The sequence below is a fragment of the Syngnathoides biaculeatus genome, chromosome 1 (genome assembly GCF_019802595.1).
Source record: "Syngnathoides biaculeatus isolate LvHL_M chromosome 1, ASM1980259v1, whole genome shotgun sequence".
Lineage (NCBI taxonomy): Eukaryota > Metazoa > Chordata > Actinopteri > Syngnathiformes > Syngnathidae > Syngnathoides > Syngnathoides biaculeatus.
The window spans coordinates 10,159,572-10,182,442 of NC_084640.1; the positions used below are offsets into that span (position 1 = coordinate 10,159,572).

The following is a 22,871-nucleotide window of genomic DNA, read 5'->3' on the forward strand; positions in this document are numbered from 1 at the left end:
TCATTAAGCTGACGTGCAGAGATAGACTGCAAGTTATGCTTAAGTGCCTTCTTGGCCGTTTTTTTCTACCGACAAGATCGTCCGACAGCAACCCCCACCCCCTTTCGACATATACTTTACAATCGTAAAACTTCACTCTTGCACCGTTGACCAATATTTTCCCATGGGTGAGTGCCCTTATTTTGGCCTTGAGCACCTGCCCTCTAAAATCTCTGTGTATGTCCCTGAAAAAAGTGTTGCTTTTCCCCCAAGGAACCATGTTGAAGGGAGTTGAGGAGTTTCATCTAGACAAAAGTACTGCTTTGCTTTCATCATGTGACATCTCGGTGCAAGGAACTATGTTGAAGTGAGTTGAGTAGTTTAATTTCGACAAAATTAGTGCTTTGCTACAATCTTGGTGTCAAGGAACTATATTCAAGTGAGTTCAAAGGTTTCAGACAGAAGTAAAGTTTTTCCACAATTTTGGTCCCAAGGAGGTCAATACTGTATAGTGAAGTGAGTTGAGTTTAAATTTCTTTTTTTGGGAGCCATAAATTACTTGTGGATTTACCCTCTTCTACACTATTCTTGTGAACTATCAACTAATATTGGAGCTGTTGTTTTAAGGTCAAACAATAACACGATGTTGCTTTAAATCCACTTTCCCCGTTAATTGCCACTGTTGCTCACCCACTTTATTATGAAGAAGCACTAATGATTAATGTCATCAAGAAATGCAGAGAGATGAGATTTTTAACCCCTTGTTTTGTGTGATCCTCACATCACACGTTCGCCACTCTGTCAATTAAATGGTAATAATAATAATAATGATGATAATATACAGTGCCGCAGGCCCCCAACTTACAAGTTACAAAATACACGTCTTTTTTTTTTTTTTTGCTTTGACTTGTGAGCAAAAATTTGTGAGCATTGTATATTAGCACTAAACCCACTCAACTCACTCCACAATGAGTGTCACTTGGCCTGATAGTAAAAAAATATTCCCCCCCAAAAAAGCTTCAAGCTGCAACAACTACATACTTTGCTATAGTTAAGTCTGCTTAGGTAAATACTAACAAAATAGCATTGCTGTTACATTGTAATACCCCTTTAATGATGGTAATTTGAACAAAAACGATGCAACAAAACACAAAGCCAAACAATACAACAAAATTCACAAGCATATTCTATATATCATCTCCGAAATTGACCAAACCTACTGCCCCTAACTGAGGGCTGTTGCAGTTTTTCTATCCGGTTGTCTGAATTATACTGCTCCCAGGTGGCAGTGGCACACAAAACAGGAGCAGCACAATGTCCATTAAAAAGAAGCAAAAAAAAAATCTGCAAAAACTGCTTCATTTCCTTCATTCTATTTAATGACATCTTTACTATATGATTTTATACAATACAATCTTGTAGAGTGCTGTTTTCAATGATTTAAAAAAAACCTGTGAAATTTGTTGAACAACAACAAAACCACATCATTGATGACACCGACGCATTGAGCCACATTATCTGACAATCTGCGCGAGTCAGCGCAAAAAGCTCGCGTTAAACCTGCTCATCCTGTGCTCGATTGTTGCTTGAGGGGCTGTTAGCACACAGGCGTCAGTGCGGGAGAAGATAAGCGGTGTGTTCTCCTGGCGGGGGTAATTGTTGTACTGCACAAATACACGCACGGAGAAACTTGTCCAATAAGCAGGAAGCATGCCGAATGATGACTAATGTGAAGTTAGGTCACTGCAACTAGTTATTCCTAATCTCAAATCTTAATTCCCACACAGCCTTATACTGTATTCTACATTTTGATATTTTGCTGTATTTACGCTATAATTAAAACCAGTTGGACCATAAAGTCATTAATAGGGAAGGATTATTATATTACCTGTCTTTAGTTTTTCTGCACGTCCAATCAGCCAGAAGCCCTTGGGTTTGTCATACAGCGCTGGAGGCTTTTTCTCGGTCTCCACCTTTTTCCGCTTCTGAACGCTGTTCCCCATTTTTTTTTTCCGGGCGTGGGGACACTGCCCGAAGCACCCCCCTAAAGGCTGTCCACTTTGTCCACCGCCATCCCGAGTCGCTGCCCTCTTTAGCTCTCTCGTAGCACTGAATCAGTGCTGACTGACGCGCATGAGCCACAAGCACTCCAAATCCAGCTGCTCAAGAGACGGCAGCATCCACTATGAAGCGCGCGTGTGAATAGGCGAGCGCCCCTCCCATTTCTCCGCCGCTCCAAAGTGGAGCGTTCCCAGCTGATTGTGCCGACGCGGAGCTCGCGAGATGATTTACATCCGTCGCCGCGGGCCATTAACGGAGCTGTCAGAGAGGCCATGCGCCACTCAAATTAAAGGCAACAATAGATAATTGGAAATGTTGAGATGCGAGCTTGATATTTCAAATCATCTTCGCAGATATTTGCGTGGCGGCGACGTGATGTCATCATATAAGAAGTTTTCTGGTGGAAATTAACTTAAAGTGGAACGTTTAATTTCCCCCGCTATTCATGAGTAATTGGCTGAAAAATGCCTATAGATGCCACAAGTTGGATGCAATACTTAACTTTTTTTCCGTGAGCTCTGCAGTCATAATTGTATTCATAATTTTGTATCTACCTACTTTCTTTCGACTTGTCCCGTTAGGGGTCGCTACAGCGTGTCGTCTCAGATGAACGCTCATATTTGTTTGGCGCAGTTTTTACGCCGGATGCCCTTTCTGACGCAACCCCTACTTTTGGCAAAAAAATAAATAAAAAAAAGTCTGTCTCACCAAAATGCAGGCAAACCTTCACAACAAAAATAAGTGCCTTTTCGGATACAAAATATAATATGTATATGTAAAGTACATTGATTTTTAGAATATTACATCATTTTACATACACCTTTGGCAGAAAAATCAAAGTGTGGAGAGTCTCTGTTGCGCAAATGTATTGACGAATTTCCTCCTGATGTATTACTAAAATATAGACACCCACAGTGGCCGGGGCATTCCACTTCCTCCCTGACAATCGCGGCATGTTGTGGACTAAAAGAAAAATGTACAGTACCAAAAATGTGGCCAATCAAAGCACTGTATCCCGGTATGTGGGTTTATCCAATCCAGCGTGTTAGTATTTGTGTCAGGGCCAATCGTCTCATTTGCGTTTTTGAGTGACTGATTGCATTTATTTCCACCTACTCTCTAGGGGGTCTTATATGCTAAGTTGTTCACAATGGACAGAGCTCAGTATTTTTTTTTTTTTTATCGGTGGTACTTCGATACTCGGTAAAAAGTTCGAGAACAACAGCTACACCAATTGAAGCAACCTCTCATGTTACTGCAATCGTTTGCCATCTCCCGCTCTCGCATTTCCTCTCCGTTCATCGCAGTAAGTTTTCCTCCGGTTCACCGAGAAGCCTGATGATGTCCAGACGCCGATCAATAGCAGCCTTCCAAAAAAGGGAGGGCGCCGAAGACGTATCGCGGAAGATTCCTCGCTGGAAAACAAAATGGCGGGGCGGAGGGCAGGGATGAAATCATGGTCATCCTGATCGTGTCTCATCCTCAACGCAAGATAAAGAGCCTCCCATTAAAAAAGATTTACACAGTGAGGAGAGGGAGGTGGCGCGTGGGGGTTGCTCTGCTTCTCTGTAAAGAATTTATAAGCCCCTCCACCCATTTTATCGCTCGAGGCTTGGAGTCTTCAGAGATGGAGCCTCAATTTCTGCTTTTCAGATGTTTACACTCCCTTTAAGCAGTGACAGGAGTGAGATGACATCACTCCGGCTTTTCCCCTTGCCGGTGCGTGTGAAGTCATCAGCGACGACAGGCACAGAGCGACGGAGACGTGAAGCTCACCATTACAACCACACCCGATGAAGGGAAAAAAAAAAACCCTGAAAAAAAAAAAAATGCATATCGAATGCAGCACCATAAGCCTGAGAGTGTGGCCCAGATACATGGCGATCAAAGTGTGACGTGCGGCCTCCTCAGGGTGGTCGCCAAGGGGACCGCGCCGAGGCGCCGTCAAGGTTTTGATTGGACGTTAAGGCGTGTCTTTTAACGACATCCGCTGCAAAATGATGAGAATAATCATGCTTGTGGATGAACTTAAATGACCTTGAAGGTGGGTGCTACAGTTTTATCTCTGAGTCTGTCAGTCTTGAGACGGCACACCCACAACCGATCTGGTCAGCACTGCTATCTTGTGGCCAGGCAGTGCCATTACAAAAAAATAACTACTACTACATGTACAGTAGTACTCTGCACTTTGCCCCGACTACTAAGACAATTCCACATATTGATAGAATGAATATCTTAATTGTAAGTCCACTACTAAAGGAACCTTTGGCACACTTGTACACGATTAGACCTTATTAGTTAACTTCTGTACTGCACTAGTAAAACGACTAGGCCCAACTACTGTAGTAGGCATGTGCAGCACACTAATTGCCTCCTTGCCTACTAGCATCAAAATGCCCACTAGTAGTTTTGCCTCACCAGTAACCCAAATAGTTATTCTACTTGAAAATTGTCCAAGTGTGGAGAAATATCATACAATAATGTACCCAGCCTCCTGTCCAACAATAGCCGGGATAGCTTCCGGCACTCCTGCGACCCTTGTGAGGATAAGGGGCTCAGAAAACGTATGGAATTATTTTGTTTTATTCTAATTTAATAATGTGGTTATATTATTGCAGTGCGCCACTGTGAACTACAGTGTAATAAACTTATATCGAGCCAACAAAACTAAGCATTATTATCATTGTGAAGTCATTGTTTCCACCACGTGGCTCTTGCATTGTGGAAGTGTACCTAATAAAATGTCTCATGTGTAAGAGGGAAAAAAAAAACCTGTAAGTGAACCAACATCCATCCATCCATTTTATTTGGCGCTTATCCTCATGAGGGTCACGGGGAGTGCTGGAGCCTATTCCAGCTGTCAACGGGCAGGATCCACCATGCCACCTGTGAACTAACATACTAATCAAAGTCTTTGTTTTATGGAACTGCTCATTCATTAATCATAGGTCAGTATTTGCGCCATTTTGTGTTCAGACAATTGTTTTCAAATGTGTTGAAAATGTGGAAAAAAACAAGACTTTGTCCATTCCAACAAGACATTTTGAAAGAGTGTATGTGCGGCATTCAACAGCGACTTACATAACACAGCCACAAGCGCACACAATGAGACTTAATGCAGTATGTACTCAGCATAATGTTTATCACTGCTGACCCCCTCCCCCCCACGCCCCCCCTTTATGTCTTCCAGCTGTCTCGCCGCCGCATCAAACGCACCCCGCGCTCTTTCAAACGACCAATTTGCTGCCGTCCTTTAAAGCTGCGCGGTGGACACAATTGCCATCGAGTTTGTATGTGTGCAAAACTATAAAAAGAGAAATGAAAGCTTCTAAAATTAGCACCCCATGTTTCCCGAATATGTGCGTGGCGAAACACTTTTCATTAGCAACAAGTGATTTCAATCTTTGACTCTAAGGAGACACATTATGTCATTTTTTTCCCTACAATTCTAAACAGTTCCCAGATGTCTTCACGACATGTCTGTGACACGCAGCCCTCAAAACATCACAAAAATAAAGAATTAAAGCATACTTTGCACACAATCTTCTGTCTCGCTGAAATTGGTCCGTTTTGAGGGCGTGGCTCTGCCTGATCCACGTTAGTGATGTAGATAGGTGCCACAATATTGCGCCAAGTCACTACTTTTCAATTAGACGTTATATCGGGACTGGCGGCATGGAGGGTCAGCTGGTAAAGCGTTGGTCTCACAGTTCTGAGGTCCTAGGTTCGCGCCCGGACCCGCCTGTGTGAAGTTTGCGTGTTCTCCCCGTGCCTGCGTGGGTTTTCTCCGGGCATTCCGGTTTCCTCCCACATACCAAAAACGTGCAACATTAATTGGACACTCTAAATTGCCCCTAGGTGAGATTGTGAGTGTGTCTGTTTGTCTCAATGTGCCCTGCGATTGGCTGGCAACCAGTTCAGGGTGTCCACTGCCTCCTGCCCGTTGACAGCTAGGATAAGCTCCGGCACTCCCCCTGACCCTCATGAGGATAAGCGGCACAGAAAATGGATGGATGGATATATCGGGACTAAATGAAGCTTACAGCAACACAAGTCCTCGGCACTGAGACGCAAACAGATGGCGCCATTGCAAAACTGTATTAGACAGGGTTTTGGCCTGAGCACAAAACAAAACAGAGGATGAATCAAAAATGAAAATCAGCAATAGGTAAATTCGCCAATCATACAAAACAAAGTCACAAATATGAAAACGATCATTGGATTTAAATTCATACTGCAAATGAAGTGTCGTTATTTATAGAAAGAATGATGAATGGCTCATCCTGGCTGCAGTGGGGGAAAGAAATGGACCTGACCACGACAGGTTCACGGCATTGTTGGTCGACTGAATTGCCGCCACGGCAACGGGCGCCTCAAAAAGCCGTCGCCCGGGAGACGCTGACCTCTCCGGCATGATGGATGAGGACTGGCGCTATCTCCTTACCCAGGTAAAATTACCTCCTCGATCAAAGTATGCGAGTAATGTTTACAAAGACTATTGTGCGGGCTTTCACATTAAACTTTAACATGGCTGTCTTTTAATTGCCCGCCATCCTGTCGGAGTGCATTAAAGCAGCACCGCGGTCCCGGCTGGCCGGACAAAAAGAAAAGGTTGTTTTTCACGCTTTGGTAATGAGGCCTCGGTTCTTTTTTTTTTTTTTTTTTTTTTTTTTTTTTTTTGGAAGCTCTGTAATCTCACAAAGTGAATTGGCACACGCCAAACTTGTTGCCGCAAGTTCACTTAATTAACTCACATTCATTTCCTGGCTACCTAAAAAACATGTTATTTTTAAAACAGCTGCGTTTTTATATGCAATTAGTTTTTTTTTCCATCTTTTTCTATCAACTCCAGACTCAACCTATTTTTGTTTTCTTTGCATCGTTTATTTTTTAACTATTTCTTTCCCAGAACAAATTTGAACCTCACAATCAATTTAATTCCACTAGCCCTGAATTCATCCATCCATTCATTGTATTAGCCGCTTATCCTCACAAGGGTGGCGGGGAGTGCTGGAGCCTATCCCAGCTGTCAACGGGCAGGAGGCGGGGTACACCCTGAACTGGTTGCTAGCCAATCGGAGGCCACATCGAGACAAACAGCCGCAGTCACAATCACACCTAGGGGCAATTTAGAGTGTCCAATTAATCTTGCATGTTTTTGAGATGTGGGAGGAAACCAAAGTGCCTGGAGGAAACCCACGCAGGCACGGGGAGAACATGCAAAGTCCAAACAGGCGGCTCCGGGATTGAACCCGGGACCTCAGAACTGTGAGGCCAATGCTTTACCAGCTTAACCACCGTGCCCCCCCAGAATTCAGCATTGTTGTTTTTTCGTTTTAGGGTTCTTATTGGCTAAACTTGTGCAACTGCGTTTGACAGCCTGCAAATGAACTTTTCTCCTCAATGAAATGTAATGTAAATGTAGAGTAATCACAAGTACTTGAGTAATTGTTCCCCTACGACAAAGCTTTAATTTCTAAAGCACCAATTATATCCAAATGAAACGCCTCAACTCATGTTAATGTAGTTCCTTGGCACCAGGGTGCCAGCAGATGGCGGCAAAGTATTACTTTTGTGAAAATGAACCTCCTCAATCACTTTGATGTAGTTCCTTGGCAACAAGTTGCCACAAAATGTTGCGACTGAATAGCATATTTCCCGTTTAATTCTGGACAGAGTCTCACATTATGAAATCCAATCACTTCCTCTTGCTGAAACTGTTTTTGTTGTTGTTGTAGCCAAGTACAACGGACGTTATTCTGTATCAAGGTCCAGAAAGTCAGCCACGTCGGCCGGGGCGCTCCACAGGGGTTCCACCGTCAGCGTGGTCGGTTTTTGAGCACAGTTGAAGAGATGATGCGTATTGTGGGGGGCGACGTTACACAACGGGCATTTATCGACGATGTTGTTGTAGAGTCGATGCTGACAGTTGTTGTGCTTGTGACACCGGCCCGAACGGAGTTGCTAAAGCGTCGAGGTGCTCATTCGAGATGGATCTATGTGCCTGCACCACACCTCTCCACCCCCTGGAGTTGCCCAAAGTGTCGAACCCGAAGTACGAATGCTCAACCGTTTTTTTGGCCTCCAGAATGGCCCACGCCGCATCCTGAAACTGTTTTCAAGCCCCCCAACAGCCAGCTAACTTCCAAGGGGGCGCAACTGAGGCGATTTTGGGATGGGTTAGCTTCTGGACCCCTAAAACCTTTTCACTAGCACACACCCCGAAAATTGCCTTCAGACCTTACGCTAGGGCACCAAAAATTCTCATAAACGCGCATATGAGAGGCTTTTATATGAGGCAAGTGACACGATAAACACATAAACATCATACGAGTTACAAACAATGGCCACACACACACACACAACTGGCCAGTCATAGGCTTGTTCAAAAGTGACCTCACCATTGAAGCAGGCACCAAAGATGAGCTGCGCTGGACAAACTCTCACATCCTTGTGTGTGCGTGTGCGTACGTGCGTACGTGCGTACGTGCGTACGTGCGTTCGTGTGTCCGTGTGTGTGTGTGTGTGAGAGAGAGAGAGAGTGTGTGTTGCAGTTGATGTAATGTGTGTGCTCCATCCAGGCGCCGCCTAAAGCCCAGCATCACACGACTGACACACAAATACAGACACCCTCTGCCACACACATGGACTCTCTCTCTCTCTCTCACACACACACACATTGAATACAATTATGAATAGGTGTATCCTCTAATTAAAAAAAAAAAAAACACTGAAAGCTTGTTCCCAAAGAATCCTCTCAAACGTTTGAATGGGCCTTTGTGATGTGCTCTAATCTCCAGTCTCCATCACATAACTCCAGCCGCCATCCAGCAACCAAGCTGCGTGCCTGCCTGCTGCGTGTACACACACACACACACACACACTAAAATCCCAGGAATTCGGCTCAAAGACAGTGGTGATTTTTTTTTAACATTTTTTTTTTTCACAGGAGAGGAATCTGTGTAAAGTGTGGCCAGCGAGGTCTCGCGGAGCTTCGGGTCGTGGGTCCGAGCGGCCGGTGCCAGCACGACAACACTGAGTCAGTGGAATGACACAACACAAAGAAACGTTTTTTTTTTCACTTGAGCTACATGCAGTATTACTGAGCCACACGCACACAAATAGATTCTTTCTAAGGGTTTTGTGTTTAGGGAGAAGAATGAGGCACGGAACAATGAGAACCTCACAAGTCACAATAACATTAAAGAGCAACAAACGAGTTTCTTAAAAGAGTTTGTTTTTTCCCATTTAACTTAATGTTCGACAACCACTCAACCCTCTATGTACTTTATTACTGATGCATTTTGGGGAGTATTTTTTAAGATAATCATTTTTTTAAAAATTATAATCTAAGACAAAAAACAAAAATTGCAGGGAGAGTTTTGACATTTTTTTCCCAATTAAAATAAGCGCACTTCATTCTCGCCCAACCAGCAGATTGCTGTGTCCTAATGTTTTATGTTTTTGAAAAGAAAACGTTTTAAAATATGAAGCAAAAAAATTATAAGCTCGTCTTACTTATCTCGATTTTTTTTCAATTCCTTGTCAACTAATCTATCAACTTCATTGTCTACAAAACCACACCAAACACTGTTTTATGACTTTTAAAAAATAAACAAAACGAAAAAAATATTTTAAAGTTTTAAAATTAATCATCAAAAAACGTTTGGTGTTTTGTTTTTAAAAACTTTTTAAAAAAATTGTCTCTGCCATTCTCCGCTACATATTATGAAACAATTTTTTTCTTTTACTATAATACGATTTTTTTCCTTTACTGTATACATTGTTTTTATTAGATTATTTAAAATTATTAGTTATTTTTATTGTATGTTAAATGTCATTTATAAGCACTCAATATTAACAGGATCACGGTGTACAGTCGTCGAGCATGATTTTGGAAGTGCCTTTACACTCCTGACATCAAATTAGCAAGATTCATTTCATAAATAGTTGAAATTGCACACTCTAATCGGAGGGTTTAATTTCAGGGCCAGTCATACAGTACATAAGACTATGACTATACTATGTTCTGTATAAATGCATGTGCAAGCATCTTCTTCAATGTTGAACTTCAATCTATTCGGGTATTAAAATAAGAATGTCGTGTAAATATGTTTCCCATGCATTCATTAACCCCCCCCCCCCCCACCCTGACCACATCCTCTCAAGTTTGCCACGCTCTCCAAAAGTTGTCCCTGTTGATGACCACCCACGCACGTCGCGAAACCGCCGCCAATTTAGGCACCGTGAGGATTTTATACGTTTCCAGCGGTGGTAAGCTGCTTCCTACACTAACACATGCGTAAGAGCATCAGCGGCAAAAGAGACAGGGAGGGATGGCGTTTGAGGTGGAACAAAAACAGGAAACGACGACGGCGGCCGTAATCTCTGAGCTGCCGAACAAGCGAACGCATCAGCAAACGGGGAGAAAAAAAAAGGGGGGGGTGGATTTAGAGATCAGCGTGCGTCTACATCCGTGCACACGGTGGTCATGAGGTCAGATAGCGACATAGGAACAGCTTCACCGATTTACAAAAGTATTGGGAAACGTTTTTTTTTTTGCAGAATAGGAATTGTAAGGTAAAGGGTTGGCCTCACAGTTCTGAGGAACTTTGTTCAATCCCGGCCCCGCCTGTGGGGAGTTTGCGTGTTCTCCCCGTGCCTGTGTGGGTTTTCTCCGGGGGCTCCGCTTTCCTCCCACATCCCAAAAACATGCAACATTAATTGGACACTCTAAATTGCCCCTAGGTGTGATTGCGAGTGCGGCTGTTTGTCTCCATGTGACCTGCGATTGGCTGGCGACCAGTTCAGGGTGTACGCCGCCCTCTGCTCCAAGACAGCTGGGATAGGCTCCACCACTCCCGCAACCCTTGTGAGGTTAAGCGGCTAAGAAAATGGATGGTTGGATGGATGGAATTGTAAGGCCAAACATGTTTGATGGGGTTTACGTTGGGGCTTGCTTCCCAAGTAGGGCGTAAAAAATTATTAAAATTTGCACGCAAATTTTATTCACAAGATAAAATAAATCCTTCTTGTTTTTAATTTTATTATGTAGATGTACCTCGATTATAATTAATCCAATAAAATTAATTGCGAAAATGTGAGTTGGCAATTCGCTGATATTTTTTTTTAGAATCTATCACATTATTTACTGAAAAAAAAAAATCACTTATTTGCTGACATCCTGATCCCAAAGAAGCAACTTGAGGTGAGTGGAGGAGCTTCATTTAGACAAAACTAGTATCTGGGGCATTTGTAGGCACTTACAAAACATTTTGGGTGAGGTGTCAATGACCTGCACGTTTTTGTTTCTTTTCACTGTACTTTCGCCGTAAAATTGTCTTACCTTTTCCAGTGTCCTGGTTCTGAAGTTCGTCAGCCACAGCCGGTTGCCTCCCTCCATTATCAACGCTCGTTTTCGTCTTCTTCTTCTTCCTCTTCTGGCTGCTCCTCAGCCAGCTGATGGCCTGTCCCAGAGAGCTTCCCGGCTTCCTGTGGCCACGCTGGGCCTTCACCTCGCGCCCGACGACCTCTGTGACATCCCAGGGAACCAGGTCGCCCGTCGACCTCCTCCGGGACATGGCGGAGGCTGGGCCCGGCAGCCTCCCAACAAACCCGGTGAGTCAGTTTAATATCCAAATGTTCTCGGAACTTGGACACACTTGTCCTACTTTGACTCGACTCTGCTTCCCGCTTTGTCACCACCTGAAACAACAACAAGATTAGCAGGATGATAGAAAGAGAAAGAGAGAGTGAGAGAGAGAGAGAGCAAGAGGGAGACCGAGAGAGAGAGAGAGAGAGAGGATAGAAGGAAAAAAATTACAGCATTGCGAAAGAATTAGACGAGTTGAACAAACCAAATGTGCATCCCAGATTGTAGAGTGAAACGTCCAAAGTGGAATGCAATCCGATCTGTGCGACTAGTTGACTTCCACGTTCTTCTAACTTCAAAAAGGTCACTTTGCCTTTTTGTTGCCATCATACAAGTTTAGAAAGTTTACTGATGATACACAGAACCAAAATGAGCTGTACTGCAAAATATTGTCCCCAATCCTAAAAAGGTATATAACTGCCTGCAAATGCTGCAAGATGGTGGCAAAGGACTTCAAATTGTTTGCTTTGTGCCGAGGTGCCACCAGATGGCTTCAAAGAAAGTTATTTTTGTTTTGGAGTGAGTCCATCCATAATGAAATTGATAACACTTTTCTCCAGAGGGGTGGCCTCACTTTCATGGGCATCGTGCTGCCCCTTTTGGTATGCTCACCTGGGGGCACTATAAAACCAACTTAATGACACGAAGGGTTTCACAACTGACTCAGTCAACTGCAGTAACAGCATTAGTCATGTTTTGCAGAGGAGAAAGACTATATGCCTGGGAAAATTGATTATATCCATCCATCCACGTTCTTAGCCGCTTATCCTCACAATGGTGACGAGGAGTGCTGGAGCCTATCCCAGCTGTCAACGGGCAGGAGGTGGGGTACACCCTGAACTGGTTGCTACCCAATCGCAGGGCACATGGAGACAAACAGCTGCACTCACAATCACACCTACGGGCAATTTAGAGTGTCCAATTAATGTTGCGTGTTTCTGCGATGTGGGAGGAAAGCGGCGTGCCCGGAGAAAACCCACCCAGCTCGGGGAAAACATGCAAACTCCACACAAGCGGGTCCGGGATTGAACCCAGGACCTCAGAACTGTGAGGCCAATGCTTTACCAGTTCATGAGGTTATAACACCGTGACAGCAGTGCTATCCATTAGCCCGTTTACGGTGTTTTCATTGTTTGTTAGCATTCAGCAAAATGGACTTCTCATGAAACAAACTCATGAAACTAATTGTTATAAATATGGAAAATTGTAGTTCTCTTTGCTTTGTGTTGAGTTTGACAAGGCACCACAGTTTACAGAAAAGTTAACCACTGTCTTAAGAAACTGAGTAAGATTATAAATAAATAAAACTACTCATTCCTGAGACATTTAATGAGAAATGAAGTTAAAATTAAGATTCAAATTTAAATGTTGAACTCCCACATAAGTCTCTGGAGCAGTACATTTGTTTACTTTCCCTTTTTTCTGTCTTCCATTTTTGTTTGGAGGAGAAGTTCCAAGAAGAACGATTGCGTCACATCACATACAGTACATGCGTACATGAAGTTACTATCCGGATGATAGTTACAGCAAAGTACAAACATGCAAGTGAGATACTCCAACTTACTTTGCACAGGTCCACGTTGTAGTTGCCCGTTCTTGTCTTTCAGCCTTCGTGGACTGCGTGTGCATGTGTGTGACCGAAGTTCCATCATGCTCCCTGAACACTCAGCCCCTCCTTCTCCCCCTCCCACCTATCATAGAGCTGCGATCCAAACCAATCCGACCTCTCCTTCCACGCTTGGCCACTTTATATCCCTTTTTGACCACTTTTTGCAATTTGTGCAACTCTTTTAAAGTTGTATCTGGGGAATCAGGGGAATTCACGCCAGGAAAGAAGGATCATGAAGGATCTGGTGAAATATTACCACCGAGGCGTCCAAAGATGGAAGGAGGTCAAATGTTGTGGGGAGGTTGCCCTTGTCACTATGTACTTACCGTCCACACACACGCACAACATCTGGGAGTGGGAGTGGAGACAAGTGAGCGTCATTTAATGCAGTCGGGCGGGGGTGGGAGCGGCGGGACTTGCTCATCTGGTTTGCATGTGGACCGAGACCCACGAGGCGAGAGGGGACAGGAGCAGGAGGTCCCGGGAAGCTCACTATCAATCATGGATGAGTGAAAAAATTGACGATGGGTTACCATTGGGATCGATAAATACAGATATCGACAGACAGATAGAACATGCAAACCCAGAACCATTCTTTTTTTTTTTTTTTTTTTTAATTTTCACGCGTTCTACGTGAATGCATCCCTTTATTAGGGCGTTTCAGATAAGCAAACTTGAACAACTTCTCCCTCAAAAACACACAACAGGAGATATTTTAGCGGCAGGAATTCCTGCGAGGGTGTGGTCGCTTTGCGGCTGAGGGATGGGGCAAAAAAACAGGCTGCAGCTTTCCATCCCCGCTCTTGTCTTTCTCTCTTTTGTCCCTCAGTCCGCGGAGGATCGCCGCATCTGTTTTCCGTCCGTCCACGGCGAGGGTTGGGGGTGGGGGGTGGGTGTGGGTTTGTTTAAAACCGGGCGCTGACGTCACCGGCGACACCCTGGAAACTCCAGGACGCTGTTAGATTGTTGTCAAAACAGCATGATTGAACACTAATTAAGAGCCCCCCCCCCCCCACCAAAAAAAAAAAGAATTAAAATAAAGTAACAAGTCTGTTTCTATGGAAAGAGACATGCTGATGTGTTTATCTTGCAGATGCAGAACAAAAAAGTCTCACTTAATCTCAGTAGGACATTCAGTTCTTAACCAAAAACCCTTAAATAGTTGACGCCTCCCCGCCCCCCACGCACTCCCTCCCCCTAGAAACAGAAGAAAATTACACCACTGTCACCCAGTCCTCCCCTCCAGCCGAGAGATTGTGTCAGTGTGTTGGATCACTTCATCCGTGGACGTACACTTCATGTCACGTAAATTCTCCCCGCTTCCCTTCTCCCAAAGGCCAGACTTTCCAAAACACACTGCGACGGGTGAACAACACCCCTGACATCATTGTTGTCGTGGAAACCGGATGACAGGTCCCGCAAATAGTGTGGTGGAAAAATGTCGGAAAATTGAAAATGGATTGGAATCTGCAGTTTAAAATAACTCGCTGTATGCGCGGTTAAGCCCCAAAATGACTCACTCCCTTGTGAAATTGAGAGTTAATATGCATGTTTATTGGTTGGATGCGCATCACATGAGAAAGTGGCAAAAATACGATTGGATGTGTATTTCGAGACATTCTTTCTTAAAGAATGCATTATTTTTCTGCCTCTTGCCTGAACTCAACTAGGATAGGCCGCAGTTTACCCACAACTCCAATGAGGGCAAGCAGAATAGAAAATGGTTGGTTGGATGGAATATTTTTTTTAATTATAATTTAAAAGAATAATTCTCAAATTAGGTCTAAATGAAAATGTACCTCTTAAAGGTGATTTACAGGATATGTTTGATAAGCAAAGTTTTTCACAGTCCAAAAGGATCCAGGCAAAGTCTCGCAAAACATAATTAAAAGATTAGTGATGCATGGATTAGAAAAAGTATAATTGGGGCACCATAATTAATCTGCGAGGTACACAAAACCAGATGAGTTAAGTCTTTTCCTGCTGCCTTTCTGGAAATACCTGGCTGACACCCTGAACTGGTCACCACCCAATCATAGGCCACCTCTGGGCAAATAAGGATCCTTTCATCCCTTTTCTGTCCCGCTAATCCTCATTGGGTTCTTGGGTGATCCGGAGCCTATTCCAGCTGGCTTTGGGCCCAACCTGGACTGGTCACCAGTCCAGCACAGGTCACAAAAAAAAAAAATCCCTGAAATTTAATTCCCCCCAAATTTTGACTGATTTGGGTCTTAAAGGGGAAATCCACTGTTTGCATTACCAATGTATGTAATATGTACTCTATTATGACAATGCGATGTTAAATCCTGTCTCATTTAATAGTGTTTTGAGAAGATTTTTATCGACAATTAAAAATTTTCAGTGGCGCTGCCATTTTCGCGAGTCACGTGACCTACGTGCGTGGATGTGACCTGTCACGTGCCGCAGCAAAGGCTCGATTACGAGTGAAATGAGGGATGTTTTAACATAACATTGTCAAAATAGAGTACATATTACATGACCTATTGCAGTGATTCCCAAACAGTACGCCAGGGTATATTAGTGTTCCGTGAGCGCTCTTCAGGTGTGCCGTGGGAAGTTATCCAATTTTATGTAAAAAAAAAAAAAAAAACAACAACATTTATTTCCAAGAAATAATGTATCTTTATTCATCTATTTATTCCAGTGAGGCACAATGACAGAGAGAACAACAAAAATCCTCTTGTATTAGATGGCAGGAAGTACATACAGTAATTAATCTATGCATTTTTGGTGACATTTACTTTTGTTGGTATGCCACGGGATTTTTCAATTGTAAAATATGTGCCTTGGCTCTATAACTGTTGGAAATCACTGACCTATTGGATACATTGCTAATGCAAACCACTGGATTCCCCCTTTTTAACTAGGAGTACTTTTATCATATTTCACTGCTACATATATATAAAAAAAATAACTCTGTGACGCCCTCTGGTGGACATAATTCGAAAGCAATCTCAAAATGGCAGCCCATGATAAATTGGGTCAGACAACTTTCTGGAATGTCAATACATAGTCACGTCATAGTTGATAGTTTTAGGTGTGCAAACACGTAAGCAAGCTGTGCATTTCAAAAAGTCACACCTGCTTTGTACTGTTACCCACTACAGTAATTTGTCCTGCAGCTATTTTCTTTTTAATCTTCAACTGCTCATCCTCATCGCCGTCCCCTAGAATGCTAAGAGGGCACCATCTGTCCTTTCACTCTATTGTCGGGGTTCAAAAGTTCAAAAGCTGCCACATAAGTACTCGGGCAGTTATTTAAAGACTGCTTGGTAATGAGAAGCCATGACTGGCATCCTGGAGCCTGAGTGCCATCATCATCATTAGCACACACACACACACACACACACACACACACACACACACACACACACACACACACACACACACACCACACACACACACACACACACACACACTGCTCGTGGGATGACCCATTCCAAAACCTCAAGAGCAGTGGTTCTCAGTGTTATGACACCAATTACCACCTAAATAAATACTTGGCTCTCAAAGTATTGTCATTTTGACTAACATTAAAACAAAACATCAAAAAAAGTTGCAGAGTAGTGCTAGTGTTCATCAAAAATGACAGGCTCTAGTCCTGAAAACCATGTTTATTATTATTGTAATCCACTGTGTCAGCATGCACAATTTGAACAGTTACACTGTTCTTAAATACAGGGGAAAAAAATAAAGTACTAAAAAATAATGGCATCCATCCATTTTCTCCTGCTTGTCCACACAAGGGTCGCAGGACTGAAAAATAATGATTAAATTAAAATATGCTGGATGCGTAAGTTAATAATTGTACCTAAATAAAACTTTAGAAACAGTTAATGAACATAAAATGCAAATATATTAATACAATAGAGTCCATACTATACTATATCCACAATGTTACAGTTGGTTGCAATAGAAAAATTAAACAGAAAATAACGGTACTGATGCAGTGATTTTGATTTTTTGATGCAGAAGCTTGTAAACTCCAGTATATCCAGTTTGTAGCCTTAATTAGCTGGTGAAAAAAAAGTTTCTCGCTGTCCTCCGTTAAACGTACATGACGCACACATTTTGTTTTGTGTGTCGAATGTTGCAGTTGGTGTCATTGTTTTAGATCGATGCGGTTTTGTTTCCGGGCAGATAGATCGACCCCCTGCTGCGGCTCTTCTTTCTCGCCCAGCCTCCTGTGTTTATTAATACACCTAAACAGATTTGAGGTAGTCATGGTCACACATAGCTGCACCCCCAACTGAGGAGGGGATACACAGAGTGGGTGGGGGGTGGGAGCCTGAATCTTTATACCCCCTCCCACGCATTACACCCTCTCATTCTGCTTTGTCCTTTGAACTGCCCCTGGATTTATCCACAGCCAAAGGAAAGTTGCGCATCCAATGACAAGTAAGTAGTAATGATTTTTAGATTGAATTTGAATAGAGCAGCTGGAGGATAATCTAAACTTTCATTCTGTCTCATTTCCTTGTGATAAAATGTAAATTATAGCAGCAGCAGTTCTAAATGGTGTTAGGTTAAAGATGGTTCTGTTTATAATGGGCATCTAAAATAGTTGAGCACGTGAAAGAATGTGCATACAGCATCTAGACTGTGACAAGGCGACTAACTATTGTAACTGAGCTGGAAAATGATACTTATTATTCAAAGAAAATGACAAAAATAACCGTTTCTATCTTTACATGAGGGTAGCGCGATCCAATATTGTCATCATCTCCTTTTCAGTGTGGACCTGTACCGTATGTTGGCTGGTCCTCATGGGAATGCGCGTTTGAAACGGGCATCTGACCCACGCTAAGCTTTTTGCAGCTGTCGCCAGTAAAACCCTCTGCCGGCCCACTCCTGCGCCCAGCTCTGCATACCCAGATGATAGACTGAGCCGACACACGGGCCCATCTTCATTGTTTGTGGATGACTGTGCGTGCGCGGGTGTATTGATCATTGAAATATGAGGAAGATGAGGAGGAAGATGGATTTACTGACCACATTCATGTGGTATTATCATATATGCTGTGTTTCCAGAAATAATGGCTCTACGCTACTCCAATAGATGCCACACCCTAATTAGTCACCATCATCTACTTAAGACAAATAAACTTGTTGACACATTTGAAGGCACTGTCATAAAAAAGGGGCCATCACCCGTTGACAGCAGACACTACCGTTCAATAACGCTCATTAAAAGTGACACTTCCAATTCCTCAGTTTTGCTTTAAAGATGATTATTTTTGTTTTGAGCCACAGTTTCACTTGGTATAAATGGAAGCTACATTTAGCAATGAACCTGTTAGCCATTGTAGTGGGATGCTACATTGAGCATTTTTCTCTCCATCCATATTTTTAAAAAGCTTCGGCAATCAATCCAGTGTAGTCTGCCTGAGTCAAAGTCAGCTGGGATAGGCTCCAACTCATGGATGGTCCCATTGAGGAATATAGATGGAGAGGTGGATGTACATAAACAGCCATTAAAAGACTTTTGTTTGTGACATTGACTGTTTTAAAGCATTCCGTTGGTGTTTGCCATTTTTTTGTTTCCTTTCATCAGGGCATGGACCGTGAAGTAAACAGTTTTAAGTGTTAGAGCCCGGCAATGGAGGATGACAGCGATTCGACGGATGGTTTCGAACCTCTCTTCATCCAGGAAGAGATCGAGGATCCCGAGACCAGCTGGTCCAGTCCGGCTTTTACAAGGACGCACTTGAGTCAGCCGTCCGTAATGGGGCCGTACTTGCAGGAAATGGACGACTTACTAAAGAGCTGCGAGGAGCTCACCGTGATCCCGCTCGAGCGTAAGCAACAAGGGATCCCTGGTGAAAAAGAAACATCACCGTATTTTTCCACGAGCTGTACCGGGAACACGATGGAAACAACGGAAAAGTGTGTTCCACACCAGCCCCAAGATGACATGCCCGTCACTTTGGCGGGGAACAAACTGCGCGACACCATGGTGCAGTACGAGGGTCAATTGATGGATATGTTGGCCATGCTGGAGAGCAGCATGGAAGAGGCCGGCATCGATTTCGAGGTGAGCCAAGATTATGTGCATGTAAATAAAGGCAAGGACCAGCTGTCAGAAAGCCAGAGCGTTGGTCAACAGGAGTGTAAAACCACTACAGACGTTTGCGATGACGATTCCTCAATGGGCAGGTCTGGATCAGACCTTCACGTCCAACAATTGAAGTATTCCGGGGTGCATGGTGTCAACGGCGCTGAATTTCAGACAGAATCCTTGGAGAGAGATACCAATGTTATGAGTTTTGGAGTGGACGGATTTGAGGAACTGAAGTCGCAGATGGAGGAGTGCATCGAGGAGCTACAGCGCTTAGAGAGGAGGAGGAAGGATTTACTGGCTGAGGTACTGGAGCTGAGGAAGCAGGAAGCCCAAGAAGAAGAAGACGCAGAGGCTCATGTTTCAAGCAAAGTCATCGAGTTGATGGCGGTGCTAAAAAAGGAGGAGGAGGACTGGAGGGACGAGAGGAAGAGGGAGGTTCAGAGGCTCAGGTCGGAGCGGGCCGAAGGGGAACGGCAAGTGTGGGAGTCGGAAATGGCGAGGCAGGAGTTGCAGGACGAGATGCGCAAACTGAAGAGGCAACTGTTCGCCACGGCCAGGGAGAACGTACACACCCAGGCGGCCCTCAACAAGAGACGCCATGAAATGGAGCTTCAGAAGAGAGAGGAGGTAGGACGCAAAAAGTTACAAGTATTCAGCTTTGGCGAGATACTTGTAACTTTTTTGTTAGGCGTCGGCGTCGTCTTGGTCTCACGAATTGCAATTGTAATTGAACCCAGCAATGTACAAGCTTATTCATTTTGCTGTTCAGATTCTTGCGAGTGGTTCAAAAAGTACTGAAACATGGAACATTTGCAAATGTGCTCTCAGTGCGTCAGATTTTTGCTTTTTGGGTCTAGTGCTGAATGTCCACAGCCTTCCTTCCTTCCATCCTCCAGGAGCACCTTCAGACCTTGCTTCTCCAAATGACCGAGGAGAACTCCCAGCTCAGGTCAGCCCACTGGCAGCATCTCCAAGACCTCCAAGAGAAGCTTTGCACTCGCAGCACCAGCCACACCTGCAACGCGATGCAGGACGACGTGCCTCAGAGGAACTCTTGCGGCGATGTCCAGCAATACCTGCAGGGCAGCCTGAAAGCCCTCGAGGACAGGTACTGGATTTCACTCATCAATTCGTGGTACCATCTCCATTTTGATGTTACTCTTTCTGTTATTTCTGTATAAGTACAGTGACACCTTCAATGGTGAAATTCCCCACTCGATCACAGATCTAGGCCAATGCAAGGCCCATTTACTGATTTAAAGATGGAGGACACATAGACAATTATTCACCTAGAGCCTCAATCACACCGGTGGGAATATCTAAAAAAAAATGTCAAGGGGTGCGGATGGAGTAGCAGCAGATTTTGCCTGTAAAAAGTATTTGTAGTGCCGATAATAATGTTAAAATGTTTCTGATTTTACCAGCAATTTGGAAGGGCTTATGTTTGACTTTTTTCCTGAACCTTCACCCTCCACCCCCCCAGGTATGAGCCCATTTTGCTGGCCCTGCAGAAGAGAAAAGAGACAACAACGGGGGCTTTGGTGAAAGCCAAAGACCAGACCCGGGAGCTCAAGGCCCAGCTGGGACCCTTGCGGGAAGAAATGCATACGCAGGTGCTGCAGAAGTCCCGCTTGGAGGAGAAACTTAAACTCGTTCAACAACAGAAGAGGGAAGATACCGGACACTACGAGGTGAGGTGAGATGCTGAAGGGCGCAAGCGGCAGATGGTACATTTCAATCTTTTTATTTTTTGTTACTGTTTTAGGAGAGCATCCGTTGTCTTGAGCGAAGCAGTCGAGAGCTAAAAATGGAGTTGACAATGCAGAAAAGAAAAAACAAAGAGGCAGAGGAGGTGACAGACTGTCTTTCCAAGCAAATCCTCCTTTACAGGTGAGATGCGCCAATTAATTTTTGCATTTGGACTTTTTACTAATATAACTTTTTCTAACAGGTCTGCTCCTGGGGACCACCAGAGGTCTGAACACCGAGAGGAAAAATGATTTACACGGCTCTAGAAGAGTCTTATTTGATATGTAGAAGAAAATAGAAAGCACTTTTCACAGGTTTTTGCATTGTTAATAAAGGTAGTTTGGATATTTTTTTTTTGTATACAAACACACACAGTTGTATCGTTGTTGTAGTTTGCAAGCGGTGCCCTGAAGGGGCTGACAATCCTCTTTGCCATCAATCAGCTGGACTGGACTAATTCCCGTTTTAGTTTATAAAATGTTTTTTTTTTTTTCACAGCACACACATCAGCCATGAATTTTGCAATTTAAAAAAGTTTCCAAGTGTCTTAATAGCTTGACTGGCGAGTTGAATTCTTTCTATGACCAAGTGTGTGATTGATTCAGTTTTATTCATCAAATTAATTTCCCCAATTGCAATTAATTGAAATGCCATGTGTTCAAGAACCCCCCCCCAAAAAAAAAAACAAAAAAAAACAAAAAAAAACAACACTTTTTTTTTTTATTACAAGAAAAATCTCCCTCTCCATTAATTATAATGTAAAGGTATTACACCCATATTACAGTACTCGCTTTCTCGGGATCCCTGGTTCTAGCCCCAGACCGAGTTTTGCGACTATGGAGTCATCTTGAGTGCACGCTGTCGCCGGGGTCCGTGTGAACTCCAGAGTGTGGGGTCATTGGGTTTATACACTAAATGGTGTGTCCTCTATATGGCGCACAGACACATGAGCCCAACAGTCCGGTCAAGTTGCTCACACATTTTGTAGAACAAGGAAGCTAACTAATTTGGGTGGCCAAGCGCTGCAGAGACACAACTATTTGTAGAAATTCAATAAAAAGCACGCAGAAGCACATGCTTAATCAAAGCTTGCATTTCTTTTTAGTGTTGTATCCTTCCCCAGCTCTACTTTCCACTCCTCCTTCTGAAGGTTTGCTTTATATCCTTGCTGACTGTTTCACAAATGAGATTCTAAACATGTTTGAATATTGTGTGACACTATCAGATGTTGTGACATGTTCAAGAAAATGTTTGGGTTGGAAGGGAGGCCAGTGGATATTTTCCCTACTTTTATTTTGTCATATTATTGTTGTTATCCAATGTCTTCTGTCTTTTGTAATGCCGTTTTCACGTGTATTGTGATGACTGAATAAATCGTGCTGAACGTTTGGGATGTCCTTTGGCCTTTTGTCAACACTGAAGAGGGTTGTGGGTTTAAATCTTAGCTCAGGACCCCCTGAACTCCTGCAGTGTTTTTATGTTCTCCCAGTGCTTCTGTGTTTTTTTTTTCTGTGAAAGAAAGTAAACTTCATGAAAATCAGTTGAGAAATTGGCAGGTTAAGAGTTCATTTCAATGTCGGGGCATTGCTTTTTTTGGGAACAATGCCCTAGCCAACATGGCCGCCACGTTGGCACGTTATTAGTCGGGATTTTGGCGGATCTATTTTGCTTTCTGGTTTACGCTTTCCTCTCGCAGACCAGATGGATTGTCGCGACAACAACCGATTTCTTCTTAGCGA

General features: G+C 43.6%; 2 protein-coding genes and 1 long non-coding RNA gene across 9 annotated transcripts in view; 2 read left to right on the forward strand and 1 right to left on the reverse strand.

The window, feature by feature from the left end:
• LOC133498393 (uncharacterized) overlaps positions 1–1,860 on the forward strand; it is a 2,469-nt gene extending 609 nt beyond the window's left edge. The window contains exon 3 of the long non-coding RNA XR_009794299.1: positions 77–1,860. This is a non-coding gene — a long non-coding RNA (uncharacterized LOC133498393). The remainder of the gene's footprint in view (positions 1–76) is intronic.
• Positions 1–11,621, reverse strand: part of nhsl3 (NHS like 3) — a 26,165-nt gene extending 14,544 nt beyond the window's left edge. For 5 of the 6 annotated variants that reach the window (XM_061815080.1, XM_061815073.1, XM_061815090.1 and 2 more), the window contains exon 1: positions 11,387–11,621. In XM_061815080.1, coding sequence (XP_061671064.1) covers positions 11,387–11,621 — 235 coding nt within the window. Of the gene's footprint in view, positions 1–1,867; positions 4,142–11,386 lie in introns of those variants that run through there. The other variant, XM_061815099.1, reaches the window with a different exon arrangement.
• Positions 11,519–22,464, forward strand: sync (syncoilin, intermediate filament protein). Of its 2 annotated transcripts, none has more exons than XR_009794290.1 (6): positions 11,519–11,658; positions 18,877–20,010; positions 20,280–20,491; positions 20,867–21,079; positions 21,149–21,273; positions 21,335–22,464. XR_009794290.1 is itself a non-coding variant. In XM_061815102.1 (6 exons), exons 2-6 carry the CDS (start codon positions 18,922–18,924, stop codon positions 21,381–21,383), a joined length of 1,683 nt encoding a protein of 560 aa, XP_061671086.1. In that variant the 5' UTR covers positions 11,519–11,658; positions 18,877–18,921; the 3' UTR covers positions 21,384–22,464. The 2 variants fall into 2 exon arrangements, 1 of the variants encoding a protein (XP_061671086.1); XM_061815102.1 differs by having other exon boundaries at positions 20,867–21,074.
• The last annotated feature ends 407 nt before the right edge of the window (positions 22,465–22,871 follow it).

Excerpts from the sequence above, each read along its gene's own strand:
- sync (XM_061815102.1), top strand. The coding sequence starts at position 18,922 with ATGGAGGATGACAGCGATTCGACGGATGGTTTCGAACCTCTCTTCATC. Across the intron at positions 20,011-20,279 it reads AGCTTCAGAAGAGAGAGGAG|GAGCACCTTCAGACCTTGCT; the intron begins GTAGGACGCAAA and ends TCCATCCTCCAG. Across the intron at positions 21,075-21,148 it reads AAGATACCGGACACTACGAG|GAGAGCATCCGTTGTCTTGA; the intron begins GTGAGGTGAGAT and ends TTACTGTTTTAG.